General features: G+C 48.5%; 1 protein-coding gene across 4 annotated transcripts in view; it reads right to left on the bottom strand.

Annotated features, from left to right (window-relative positions):
• The window catches only part of PPP4R1 (protein phosphatase 4 regulatory subunit 1), an 803,115-nt gene that overhangs the window by 629,092 nt on the left and 160,537 nt on the right, over window positions 1–13,486 (bottom strand). For all 4 annotated transcript variants that reach the window (XM_085607334.1, XM_085607333.1, XM_085607331.1 and 1 more), the window contains exon 5: window positions 8,636–8,778. In XM_085607334.1, the coding sequence (XP_085463460.1) occupies window positions 8,636–8,778 (143 nt within the window). The remainder of the gene's footprint in view (window positions 1–8,635; window positions 8,779–13,486) is intronic.

Genomic DNA, 13,486 nt, shown 5'->3' on the forward strand with positions numbered 1-13,486 from the left:
GTGCAGGTCTGCCTCAACAGACAAACACTGAGAAAAGCTGCCTGGCTCTGTTGAAGCGCAGCGGGAGCAGAACGTGCCCCCCCAGCCTCCCGACTGACACCGCGACAGTGCTATACGGAGCGGACTCACAAGCTTCCACCCAGTCTTTAAAATGCTCATGCCGCTTGGCAGTGACCAGGGAAGGGAAACCCCGTACAATGACGAACTGCACCAGCACTGACCAAAGCCCCGCACTGACATTTCCAACCACCGCATAGGCCGCTGCATCAGTGAGGCTGCATGGCCCATGGTGGACATAGCTGCAGAGAGAGTTAAAAGAGCAGTAGCACCACCGCAAATACGGCCATGGAGAGACTGTGGTGAGAAGACGTTTCCAAAGTAGACTGCATGGAGTGAAAAGGAGCCAGTTGCTACTTATTCAGGTGTGCTTCATCACGAAAGAACCCTGTTGTGCTGAGCACCAGGGGTGAGCGGAGCCTAAAACAAAGAGCAACCACCTCACCTGTAAACTCCTACTGTTTCCCTGACCCCAACCCTGTGTGACTGTATACCCGGCTATCAGGCTCGCAGCCCATGGAAGAGGCTGACTGAAGTGGCCTGTCTGTTTTACTTTCCCGACGAAACTGGGCTCCTTAGAATCCCACTTAAAAGGCAAGTACGTTGTCACAAGCTGCCCAGTAGATGGCGCCATTTGTCAAGTGATGCATACGAAACATAGTCAAGCAGTCCTCCCACAAGGGAACACCAAAGCAAGAATCTCAGGTGACAAGACGCCCCACTACACAAGAAAAAAAAAACAAGGGTAAATACATTAAAGACTTTGAAGGCATCACGATATTGGAGGCGGCCAGTACCTCTATAGCAAGTGGAAAACCCCAGTTTGCCTTCAGCAGCAATTGTACTGCAGTGACAGTGACCTGTCCCCCAGGATGGAAGAGAGGCTGTGCAGGCAGCACAGAGAGCACGCCACTAGTGCCACACCAGGAACCGCAAGACCAAAGGTGGGTCCAGCGCAGCAACAATAGAGTATGCCCCCTAACTGCGAACTGCTGCCTACAAGAGAAAAGGAGTCTCTTTTCATTGGCGTAGAGATTAGCCAAGAGTGCTCCTCACGCCCCTGACGGCTACCTAGTGTTTGGAGGAGAGACGCTAAACCCCTGCAGGGGAAGTGCCCTAAGAAGCCCACCGCTGCTTTAAGCGCCATGCGGAACAGTTGATTCACAGCCCAGAGAAAGCGGCATGCGTATGGGCCACGGGGCAGAGAACAAATAAGGAGCAGACCTAAGTTACCCGAGAAGGGAGTATTATGCAAACCTAGCGGCTGTCTGCCGCATCCACAAAGAACAAGCATAGAGGGAGAAAGCCGAGGACACCCTGGAAGAGACTATGCATGAGCAGAAACGATACACCCCGCACCACCAGAGCTCCATAGAGCCAAGAGAAGCAGAAAGGCAGAGCATGGCACGGATGCAGAAGCGAGAGCCTCTACATCTCCACTGCACCAGTGAAGCCCTGCAGTGGGACAAAGACTGCACAGAGTGTCCTCCCTCACACTGCTTCCAAACGGAGTCACCAGCAACCCAAGACAGGCAGTAGAAGAGTCGCACGCTCCACGAGGCAAACTGCCATAGCAATATGCGCTCCAAGGACACCCAACAAGTGTCCGGATGCCACATTCGCACCGCAAGCATGGAGCATGTCACTCGAAGTGACCAAGCATGCCCGAACGGAGGCAGGCTCAAGCGCCGCGACGGCACAGCCCCGAGGCGCAAGCACAAAGCCCTCAAGTGAAGAGAAGAGGAGGAAGAAGCAACTCCTACTGACAGGACAGGCCTGCATCAGGTCCACAAAAGAAAAGGAAAGACTATCACAATAGCGACGCAACCAGTGAGATGTCCATGTGGAGCAAACATGAAACAGGTGGCAGGACGCCACATCCACGTGAAAACCTGGTCGGAAGAAGAAGAGCATGGCACGACAGCCCTCCGCAAAAGCGGAAAGAACAGTGGCATGATGCCACAGGGCAGACAACCACCACAGGCACGCAAGATGGAACGGAGAAGAGCGACAGGACAAAGGACTCGCACCAGCACTGAGGAAGGTGTTCATCAGTATGAGCCAGCCACCGGGGTGTTGAGACGTCACTGACGACAGCTCCACGGGAGGACCTATCGTAAGCCGCTAGCAAGCGCGATCTGCGTCCTATCACCTGTCACCGGCTGCTTGGTATCGATAACACCACACCTCGCAGTGCACCTGCCTGAAGAAAACAGAGCGGTGCCACGAAGTCCCTCCAGTCCTCCTCACTCCCTAAGGTCACCCCAACAGAAAATCGCCACCTGTTTGCCCACTGAAGAAAACCAACATTCTGTTATCACCATCCAGGTGCATCATCGCCAAAGAGTATCGCACCACCCGAGTGAATACGCACTCACTCTAAACAACCGGAGGTCAATGAGGCGAATCACCCAGGAACCTTCTGTGCACCCCCGTCAACCTACAGCCTGCCGAAGTCGAGCACACCCGGCCATTGGAAGATCTGCCCTTGGGGACTACACAAGACTTGGCCGTGGCCCTGTTGGGAGTTCCACAGCGACCTCTAAGCGCGGCCTACGCAAAGGCCCGCACAGCCCTCCTCAACGGAGTTCCCATGCGAAGGGAGTCCGAGCAGGAGAGATGCGTCGGCCGCAGCTCCACATCATGCGCAGGAAACATGGAGGTCACGGTTGAAGACTGGTCACCCACAAGATAGTCAGAGGAAGGCGCAGAACTCTAGTTCAAATGGCAAGGACGCCCAGATGGAGACACCACCATCGGAGGCTACATGAGTGACTTGGCTGTGAGTCAGTTGGTATTTCCTCAGCGACGCCTTCGCACGGCTCACACGAAGCCCCGCACGGTCCCATGGCAGCCAGCAGGAAAGTCCTTCAAGAGGCTCCAGTGAGAGAGGAGTCCAGGCAAGAGAGGCAAGTCGAACGTCGCTCATCAGTCGCAAGTAAGAAGGGTCGTCGAGCACGCCACCTCCAGAGGAAGGCCTCACTTACAGAGGTCATCTCCAACAGCTGCAGGTTTTGTCACCCACCGGGGCCTGAGCGCCTGAGAGATCTTCCAGAGTGGATTCCACCACAGCTCCAGATGCACCGACACTGAACTTTGTACATACACTCCAACACCACGAGACCAGGCCGGTCTAACTATCATCGCCAAGGCGGATAAAAGCATCCCGACCATGCGGGTCCAAGCTCCAACGCTGCCTGACTGATGGCCTGAAGAGACTCACTTGATGCTGTGTGTTCATTTGTTTTTCTTCCAGGTTGGACTTTTGTTTTTTCATTAAAGTTTGGGAGGGATGTAGTGGTCAGCTGATCACCGTTCTAGTGTTCCACCTGTAATGTAAATACACTCGACACCCACCCACCACAGGCTTCACCAGTCAGGTGACCCTGTTAATAAAAGGTTCCGGGCGCACGTGCCCGGGGCCAGTTACGGTACCATATACCATTGTATCCGTGTCCCTTATTTGTAGCATGTGGGCCCGGGGCCCACACCACCACAAGTGGGAGACCCGGCCGGGCCCGACTTGCAGATCCAATGACGTCGCTGTGTCGGGACTGAGACAGCGTTCAGAAACGTCAGACAGCAGGCAAAATCCTGAGGTGAGCAGCTGGGCAGAGTGCCGGTGTGCGCGGAGTGAGGAGTGAGACGCTACCTCACCCGGCTGGCTCAGGAAGCGGTGCCGTGTGCGGGGGCCGCCCCCGACCTTGGCACAGAGGCCTGCGTGTGAGAGGACGAACAGGGCGACCCGAACATAGGTGCATCTATCAATACCGAGCCTAATCTGCCTGTGTGGCTACATATTCCGGAGCAATGGACACACCCTAAAAAGTGATTGTGGATACCCACGCCCCGTTGCAGCATGGGCCGGCGCTAGCTCCAGTAGCTGTGAGAGAGTTAGCAGGAGGATCAGTGGGATGTTCTGACGCACCGGTAAAAACATCAGCAGCAGACCGTTGTGTGTTAGGCGTGTACTCTGGGGGAATGCTGCATGTCTCACGTGCCGTTGAGCCACATCCACATTGATTCTGCGCTCCGGGGGAAGCGGACCCCCACTGAGCTGTGCTCCAGGTGTGTTGTGGGCACCTCGGGCAGTTCACTTGCGTCCTAGGTGCACAGGTGAGGTGGGTTAGAATGCTAGGGGTAGATATACCCTGCACGACCAGTCCATTTAAGCCGGCCCTAGCAGGTTGCACCCTTCGACCTCTACAAGCTGTCCTGTGACCCGACTGCGCTTTGAAGTAGGCACTGTGCACTATCCCTATATAGCGCATTCGGATTAAGCTCTAGTTATGCTTGGTACGCGTCACTGTGCCTGTTGGTCTCGTGCGTGTCCGATTGCGGTATCATGAGGAAACAGGATACGAAACAAGCTAAACTTACCTTTGAGCATAAACGACTCATCTAGCACAGAGATGAGGAGGCAGACACAGATAATGAATCTAGTGTAAAAGAAGGTGCTGAGGGTGGCAGTGATGATCTTTGCTACTCGACATGAAATCTAGGTTTAAAGACCACTGATAAACTGGACATGCTTAACGCGAGACTTGACCAGGTAAAGAAGCAAAGTAAAGACTCACACGAAGAACGCTTGGACCTACTAGATAACCGCACTGAGAATCAGGAATTCCAGTTAGAGACCAAAGAACAACTGCTTAATATGGACAGGGCGCTTAGCTTCATCAAGGCAAAAAATGAGGTTTTAGAGACCCGCTCACGACGAAACAATCTACGTATTACTGGCATCCCAGAAACAACAGCGATCGCGAAGACGGAATAATTTGTGGAGGAACTTAGGCACAAACCATTAGACCCGGGACTATCAGCACTCTTTATTGTAGAAAGGGCCCATCGAACCCTGCGTCCCAAACCCCCGGTGGGAGTCAAGACCAATACTTGCACGTGTATTAAATTATCGCGACCGGGACACCATTCTTAGGTTGGCAAGAGAAAAAGGAAATATCAACCACAAGGGTCCACAAATACTGTACCTTTTTCTTAAATATCCCATATCACCCCGGTCGACATTTTTTCCAGACACTCCGGTCAGAAATGATAAGGCTGATAGGGAGGGGGCAAAAAACCACAATAGAAAGTGCTTACACAGCCATATGCCCAGGGGGGCTTTGATGTACCGGATTTCGAGCTGTACTACACATGTGCGCAGGCCCATTATGCTTTCTACTGGTTCCACCCCCCTAGATATATGCCACAGATTGCAGCGAAGCACTGGTTAACGGACCCCCATCCCCTTGGATGGCATGCGGAGCGCACCCCCCCCCCCCGCACGTGTGACATTGCGCATACCACGATTACATGTACAGTAGGCGCCTGGAGTCGCATTCTGACTCTCCTTCAATGTCCGATGTTATACTCACCGCTCCTCCGACTCTCCTCTCATGCGTTATTGTTAACTAAGCGTAGAGTGGCTTGCAGATGGGGTAGGGGGCGGGCGCCAAAGTTCAAGGAGTGGCTTGAGGACTTTATATATTGCCAAGAACAATTGACTCTGTATGCTGAAACGTTGCCCCGTGCCTCAAAGACAAGAAATATATGGAGTCCCCTACAGGGCTACCTTCTCGCACGCTCGACAGAATCCCTGTCTGACATGCCAGAGGCACTGGCGCAGTGAAGGTCCTCACCTTTCAGAACTGTGCTACATGCTAGACATTCATGCCGAATTCAATACTTGATATGTGCATTATTGTTATAATGAATCTACTGTGGTGTGCGTTATATTCCACAATCCATTTGTGATTATGTTGCAGACTCTGCTGCGCTGTCATGGTCCCTTGTGAGTTTCTGTAACTAGCCCAGTGACTTGTGTTTTCTCTGCCAAGCATGAGTCTTGCCTTGATATGTAAAGAGCAGTAAGTACACCCGTATGATGTACCGAATTCACATTTCATCTAACTGTACTGCATATTGTGTACTCACCTGTGTGAAGATGCCATTGCTTCTATTTTATTCCACCATGTCTGATGAATGCTGCTAAGAATTGTTCTGTAATCTTCTTGTATTAAAACAATAAAAATATATTTAAAAAAAATAAAATAAAAGCAACTTGTCGCCAACTTCACGCTACTTTCCCCAACCCACACTGCAGGCGCTGGAGAAAATACCAATTAATCCCTCACCACATCAAGTTATCACTAAGCTATATAGCTGTATGCAAAATACATGTCCTGTGACAGAACCCAAAGCTTTACAGGTATGGAACACGTAATTAAACCCACCACTCTTAAGGGAGCAATGAAAATTTTGCTGTGGTCAACTAAGGATGCTATCACCCAATTATAAATTGCTTTTGATACACTTTAAGTATCTGTATAGATTTTATAGAACCCCTTCCCAGTTGCACCGCATGGCCCTACAGCCAACTGCCGACTGCTGGAGATGTAGGGCGAATTCAGCAACTGTTTTGCACATGGCTTGGGAATGCCCCCCCCAATAGCAAAATATTGCTGACTGTACCAACAATGCCTTCTCCGCTGATAGGATTATTGGGGTATGTGAAGCAAACACCGGCAAACTCTCAGAAACTACACGCTATGTTAATACTATTAGCCAAACGCAAATAATCTGTTTTCGTGCCAATCTGCTCGAAGAGTCCAGTTTGTCGGCAAAACATTCAGTTCTAAAGAAGGAACAGAACATTGCACTTTTGAAGAAAAAATATTACATAGTGCCTTGTTCCTGTGAGTCAGGGTACAAATATAATGAAACCAGGAGTGCTCAACTCAAAGCCTGCACTGACCTCCTGTTTTAAACATGTGTTGTAATGTGCTATCCCTTTAATCTTGTTTTATCTTACATGTATAGATTCTAGAATTGTTAAGATGCTCTTGCTAGTTTGTGGAATGTTGTATGTGGATTCCAGAGGCGCTTGTGCCAGAGACTGTTGGGTGGCTGAGCTGTTTTATCCTCGCATCTTTTAATAAATTGCAACTTCTAAATCTACAAGACTATCATTCTCTTCATTGAAGAAACCACTATTTAACAACATGCATTTTTTTTTTTTCTTCCCAACGGGATATACCATATTTAACATGACAAAAAGATCTACAATGTAACATCTCAAACTGTACTTTTTCAAAAACAATTCTTAAGATTTGCTTTTTCATTTGTTAAGGTTAGCAAAATAAATGCAGAGTTTGAGGAAGAGGATTTGACTCCGTAGGATCTGGTTTTAGGGTTTGTCTGCAGAAGAGTTTGTCTGACAGAAAGCGGTTGACACAAATATCTGTTATGGTTCAAAATGTAGTGAGGGGAGCGTATAGGCTCAAATTGTTGGATGACTGGTCATGGCATATTGGAATTTGTTTCCTGATTAAAAAAAGGGAGATGTTGGAGACAACCAGATTTTTGGAGTGGCTGGTCATGAGGCATCCAAGAGGGGGGTAAGGGGCCGAGAAACCTGGTTGAGGGATTGAGGGGGTCGGCAATAAGTCAATTATACACCACGAGCTAGGGGTAATAAAAGGAGCCAGCGAGGGGGACACAACAAACCAGCAAGGTAGAGGGGCAAAACCAGGGGAGTGTGACACAAACCACAGGAACAGGAGGAGGTGAAACAACCGTGGAGAAGAGTAAACACAAGAAACTGGGGGAATGTCAGCAACCTCGGGGAGGGAGTGTATACACAGAGCCAGGAGCGGCAGAACAAGGTAGTGAGCAACAGAGGGTGAGCTGTAACAAGTACAAGATGCAAAGAAAGATCAAGATAAAATATTATTATGTTGCCATCAATGAAGATATATACAGAGTGATACAGCAACATATCACCACAGCCAGACCATTTCCTGTCCAACAACCTGAGTTAATTTTACTCAAATCGGAGTGGGCACTGACTTTTATCTAATCCGCATAATTCAGTTCTCTCCAGCCTGAAACTATCAGCATCTATTGCCCCTTTGTTTCTAGGCCTACTTGGCAAAACTTCACAGAAGTAACTTGTAAGTCTAGTTTCCATGATTTCTAGAAATGGATTCTGGTAGTGAAGAGGCCACACTTCTCACTTTTAAGTAGTACTGACAGCACAGCAAATAAACAAAGTATAAGTCTCCTTTGCTCCCTATTATCAAATAAATACTCACAACGGGGAAAAAATGTTGTTAAGGATACTCTGAACTCTACACAAACCTCCACTTACACAGCCCAGTAACTTCAAATCAATAACTCCTGATGCAGCAAGAATGTGCTCTACTTTAATTTTTACCGGGGCTGAAGAAATGGTTTAGTTGAAGAAGAAAAAAAACACGTTCAAGTGTGCGTACCTCTACCTGCCAAAGAAGCAATGGCTAAATTAGGACATGGACATAGTAATGTAAAATATTTTTTAAGGCTTTACCAGCTTAAATCAGCCTGCAACATCCATAAGAATTCTAAATTGCATAATGGGCAACCAGCTATGTTTAAGCTCAATCTCCATTTGTAAACAAGTAAAAAAAAAAAAAAAAAATCAGCTGGCAGGCATGAATAATGACAATTGGAAGATTAAAAAAATAAAAATGTTGGTAGAACAGCAAAAAAGATAACTAACTTTTGTGATTTTTCAGCATTTGCAAAGCCATATACACACCTGGTTATTCTGGTCTGCGAGGTATCGCACTACAATGGGCAAGAGATATTTGGAAAACGCATGTGGAATTGAAGGCCTGTTTTCATGACAAAACATTGCCAGATGAGGCACCTGTTCCATGAGTTCTGCACGTACAGTCGGCTCTGTTAAATTAGACAGAAAAAAAAAAAACATAAACAGTACTGCAGTATTCTTTGCAAGCTTGGCAATGTGTATTTAACATATGTGGCACAAGTCTAAAACAATCTAGCTCTGAAGAAAGAAGTAATTTTACCCTAACACACACGGCTAAAATCTTCCTATTCTGGAAGAAGCACCCCACTCTCTAAATGGTCAGTTTATAGCAAATTTCTAGTTTCCGATCCAGAAGAAATCCAAACAGCATAAATCGGAAACAAATTAGACAAGCCACAAACGAAGCATTGAACACAGCAAATTGCAAAGATAGCTCAAAGGAATTTGAGGTAGGCATGATAAAAAGGACAGTTTTAATACATTGTGTCCCGGTTATTTTTCCCAATACAAAGGCAATCATGCGGAGCACACGGTGAGACTTTGGCTTTGTTGGCTAATCTATTATATAAATTTCAATGGTCCAGATTCACAAACAGCTTCAAGGACCAAAAGTGCATACACTACCAGTTTGCCTTGCTTTTGTACCTAGAGAACAAGGACCCAGATACACTTTGCACCCAAGTAATCTATGTTCTATGACAGACACAATTGTGTCCGAAACTCATTAACTGAAGAATTATTCCTTAAATTGTGCTTGCAGATCTGCCACTGCACTACATCCTTTTCAGTGATTTAAAGGTATTGCATGAATGTATTTTTATTATAATTATATTTATAGAGCACTTACTACCCCAGAACCGCTAAACGACACTGTAAACAACTGGAAAGGAGATGGCGCAGCAGCAAGGACAGAACCGACAAGACTGCCTTCGAGACAGCCCTCAATCTCTACCACAGACAGTTGAGAGAATTGAAGAAAAGGGCCTTAGCCTCATGCATCGAATCAAGCTACAATAACCACAAAGAACTCTTCAACATAGTCAAAGAACTCTCAAACCCGGGACAGCAAAGATGGCCACACTTTAAAGGGGTTCCACGGTGACTGCTGAATAGACCCCCAACTATCCATCCTAATCTCCACCCAGAACTGCACTGAAGTACTTCATGGAATGACTGGGGTGGGTGGCTGGCTGTTGGGGAAGAGAGATTGCTGCCGTCCTGGGCTGCAACTGGAACGGGCCGGACAACAGTGTTGGGCGTCGGTACCGAGGAGGCCTGGAGGCACGTTGAGACAAGGTGGCCTCCTTCGCTGAGAATTGAAAACAACTGAGGCGAGTGTCCAGGCCAGCTCTGACCACAACACCCTGGTCCTAGCTCCGATCGGACCACATCTGCCCCACCTTGAACTGCCGACCAGGGCACAGAGGTAAGTGCAGGGCCTGTAGATGAGAAGCAGGCCTTGCATTGAAATCAGCAGCCCCTGTTGAATCGATGTAGGAGGGGCACACCACTCTGAGGGGCCTACAGGGGTATGCAGGGAACACCAGGACTCTATGCCGGTTTTGCGGGACTGGTGGCCCCTGGCGAGGGATCCTCTCGTCCTGCTCTGCAGAGGGAATCTATCCAGTCGCAGCAGGAGGCCGGAGCGACAGGCCGTGCTGCCGGTGTCGGGGGCCCTGTATTATGGAGGTGGCCTGCGCTGGCAGACAACACTACACATACATAACCTTCCAATGCACAGTGATGAACATCTGCCATGGAGTGTCCCACAAGAAAACTGATCGATAAACCTCTCGGAATAAACCTACTATGCTGCTGACTTGCCATAATGGTTGAGAGGACTGACTAGTCTGGTGAATACACATAGGACTCAGGTACTCCAGGTGTAGTGGTCATCTAGTGTGACCAACCATTTGGGGGGGGGGGGGGGCAGGAAATGAAAAGATGACAGACATTTGTAATGCATTTCTGAAGACAGTATGTTATGCTAGTGGAATATGATGTACCACTGTTAGATTGTACATGGTGGTGCCGGCCAACCCTAGATATTTTCGATTATTCTGTTTGGGCGACAGAGTCTGCAAATTAGGGAAGTGGGCAGTTGCGGGCCTACAATGCAGGGTAGCAGGGTGGGGTGTTTCTTAGGGGTAGACAGTTTTGCTGTTATCCAATGTTTAGAATGCATGTCCTACTTTATCTAGGCGACAATAGGTCACAGGGAGGATGGCCGTTTGAAGGTGGGGGCATAGGGTATGCCATCTGTTCAGGAGGGTGAATCACACCTCAATTAGGCATCACATGGAAGCGTGAGCATGCTCAGCCTTGAAGGTTGGGACGTCAACGCCCTTGGTAATAAAATCAAACATGCCATATTACTGCAATATCTTTGGAGGCATGCCCCAGACTTGGTCCTCTTATAGGTGACTCATTTAAAAGGCAACCAGTATAAGGCACTCTATTGGTTTAGATATACTCTCCTCACCCATGAAAGTTACACTTCGGGCTCCAGAGGCGTGGCTATACTTATTAAAACATTGGTGCCAGTCACCCCACGTCGCACCTGGAACGACCAGCTTGGCAGATATGTAGAGCAAACTGGTTTGTGGGAAGGCCACACACTCAGCATATGCTCAGCGTATGTACTGACAAAGCTCCACACTGATACATTGCCGACACTCAGCGCCCTACTGCTGGAGATGCCACCTGGCACCCTTATACTGGGAGGTGACGAATGCTATAATGGACTCAAAAATGGATAGGATATCTTGATCTCCCCATGGTGCCGTCTTGGCTCACTATTGGCCTTTGTGGACACGATGGATTTGGTAGATTTTTGGCACGAACAGAAGCCCAAAGCGCAAAAGTTTACATTTCTTTCTGCTGTGCACGGCAGCTGCTCCTGCTTAGATCATATTTTCACCCACGGTGCACACGCAGGCCTGTTATGCAGCGCAACACAAAGTTGCGGCATTGCGGACCTGTCCCCAGCAGAGGTACTGCTGCAGGGTCCTCCCAGGGACAGCCCCTTGCCTTCCAGAATAGATCCAGGGCATCTGAAGAGAAAACATTCATGGACAAGATAAGGGCACGGACAGATCAATATTTTCAGGAGAGTGAGGGGACAGTGGATTCTGAATGCATCCTCTGGGAAGTCTTTAAGGCGGTATTATGGGTTCATGCTCAGGCTCTGATAGGTGGGAAAAAGAAGGAACAATGATTAAGATACACACCGTAGACTCTACGACGTTGGGGACAAAGTGAACAGACTGATTGCCTGGCTACAAAAGAGGGACAAAGGGTGGAACTGGGTCCTAGAAATCCACGATCCTGGTGGAGCAGGGGGGGAGGGGGCAGAGAGAGACACACGCACGCACACACACACACACACACTCATGGGATTGACATAGCAAAGGCTTTTGCAGGTTATCACGAGACCGCATACACGTCTACTTCAGATAGGTCTGCAGTAGACGGAGTTGACCTCTTTAGGGATCTCTCCCTCCCTACTCTATCTGCTGAAGACAGGGGTGAATTGGAGCAAGACTTGACAGTAGAGGGCCAAAAGAGACTTGCAATCTGGGAAGGCTGTGGGCCCAAATGGCCTGCCAGTAGAATTACACAAGGGCATTACAGACAAAGTAGCAAAGCCTATGCTAAATATATTTCAGCCAGCCAGGAAGGAGGGTTGCCTGATGGTAGATCAGAGGATGGCAACTATTCTAGTGATACCCCAAATAAAAAAGGCAAACCTCATGAGAAATGCAGTTCATACAGGTCCATATCGCTTCGGAATCTGGAGGCCAAGGTGCTGGCGAAGGCCTTGGCTAACAGGCTAAGGACAGTGATATCCTCTGTGGTCCATCCTGACCAATCAGGATTTAAGATTCACATAAGCATCTGCTTAAATCTCAGGCATCTATACAGGGTGCTACGCATGACCACAGCCAACGAATGAAGAAGAAAGTACTGCTCTCGCTGGATGCTCGAATGGCATTCCACAGCATTGAGTGGCCCCATCTGTTCGCTACCTTTACTAAATTGGGATTTAGGCTAAGATTTTGTGAGTGAATCAGACTACTCTATCGAGACCCAATAGCAAGGGTGCAGGTTAACTGTACATTGTCCCGTTCGTTTGCTCTGCACAAGGGCATGAGCCTGGGATGGCCACTGTCCCCAATTATATTTGCGTTGGCGCTTCAGCCTCTAGCAACCTTGATTGGTCAGAACCCGCTCGTACAGGGCACTGCAGGAGAGGGAGGCTGGGCAGAACAAATTTGCCTAAACGGAGACGACATACTGGTATTTTCTGCACCGCTCCAGCTTCCAGCTGTTTGGCAGCTATTCTGGATATCAAATTAATTGGGATAAGTAACTAATCTTTCCCCTTTCTGAGGATATTCCTACTCTGTCGTTCAGGTGTACAGCCATGACTGTGAAAGATTGGTTCAAATATTTTGGTATCCATTTAACGAGAAATGCAGATTAATTCCTGGCTAAGAACTTACTCGCACAGCTGAAAAAACTGCAGCACTATGTGCCCCAACGGAGGAGGCTTTTTCCAGAAGGTTGACAGTGAACTGGGCAAAGCCCTTTGGGATAGTTCGTGAATAGCACTATGTATGCTCATGAAGGGAGAATTTACGGGGGGCCTGGCAGTCCCAGACAAATATTTTTGGGCAGCCCAATCATTTACAGTCAATGCCTGATGTTCACAGATAAGAGACGAACTCACATACCTGGTGGAGTGGCAGGCAATGGGAAGTCTAGGCTACCCAGCAGTACTACAACGAAAGAGGCAGGAAGGAAAGCTACCAGGTCTGAGCATGGCATGAGGCC

This window comes from Triturus cristatus, chromosome 5_2 (genome assembly GCF_964204655.1).
Source record: "Triturus cristatus chromosome 5_2, aTriCri1.1, whole genome shotgun sequence".
NCBI lineage: Eukaryota > Metazoa > Chordata > Amphibia > Caudata > Salamandridae > Triturus > Triturus cristatus.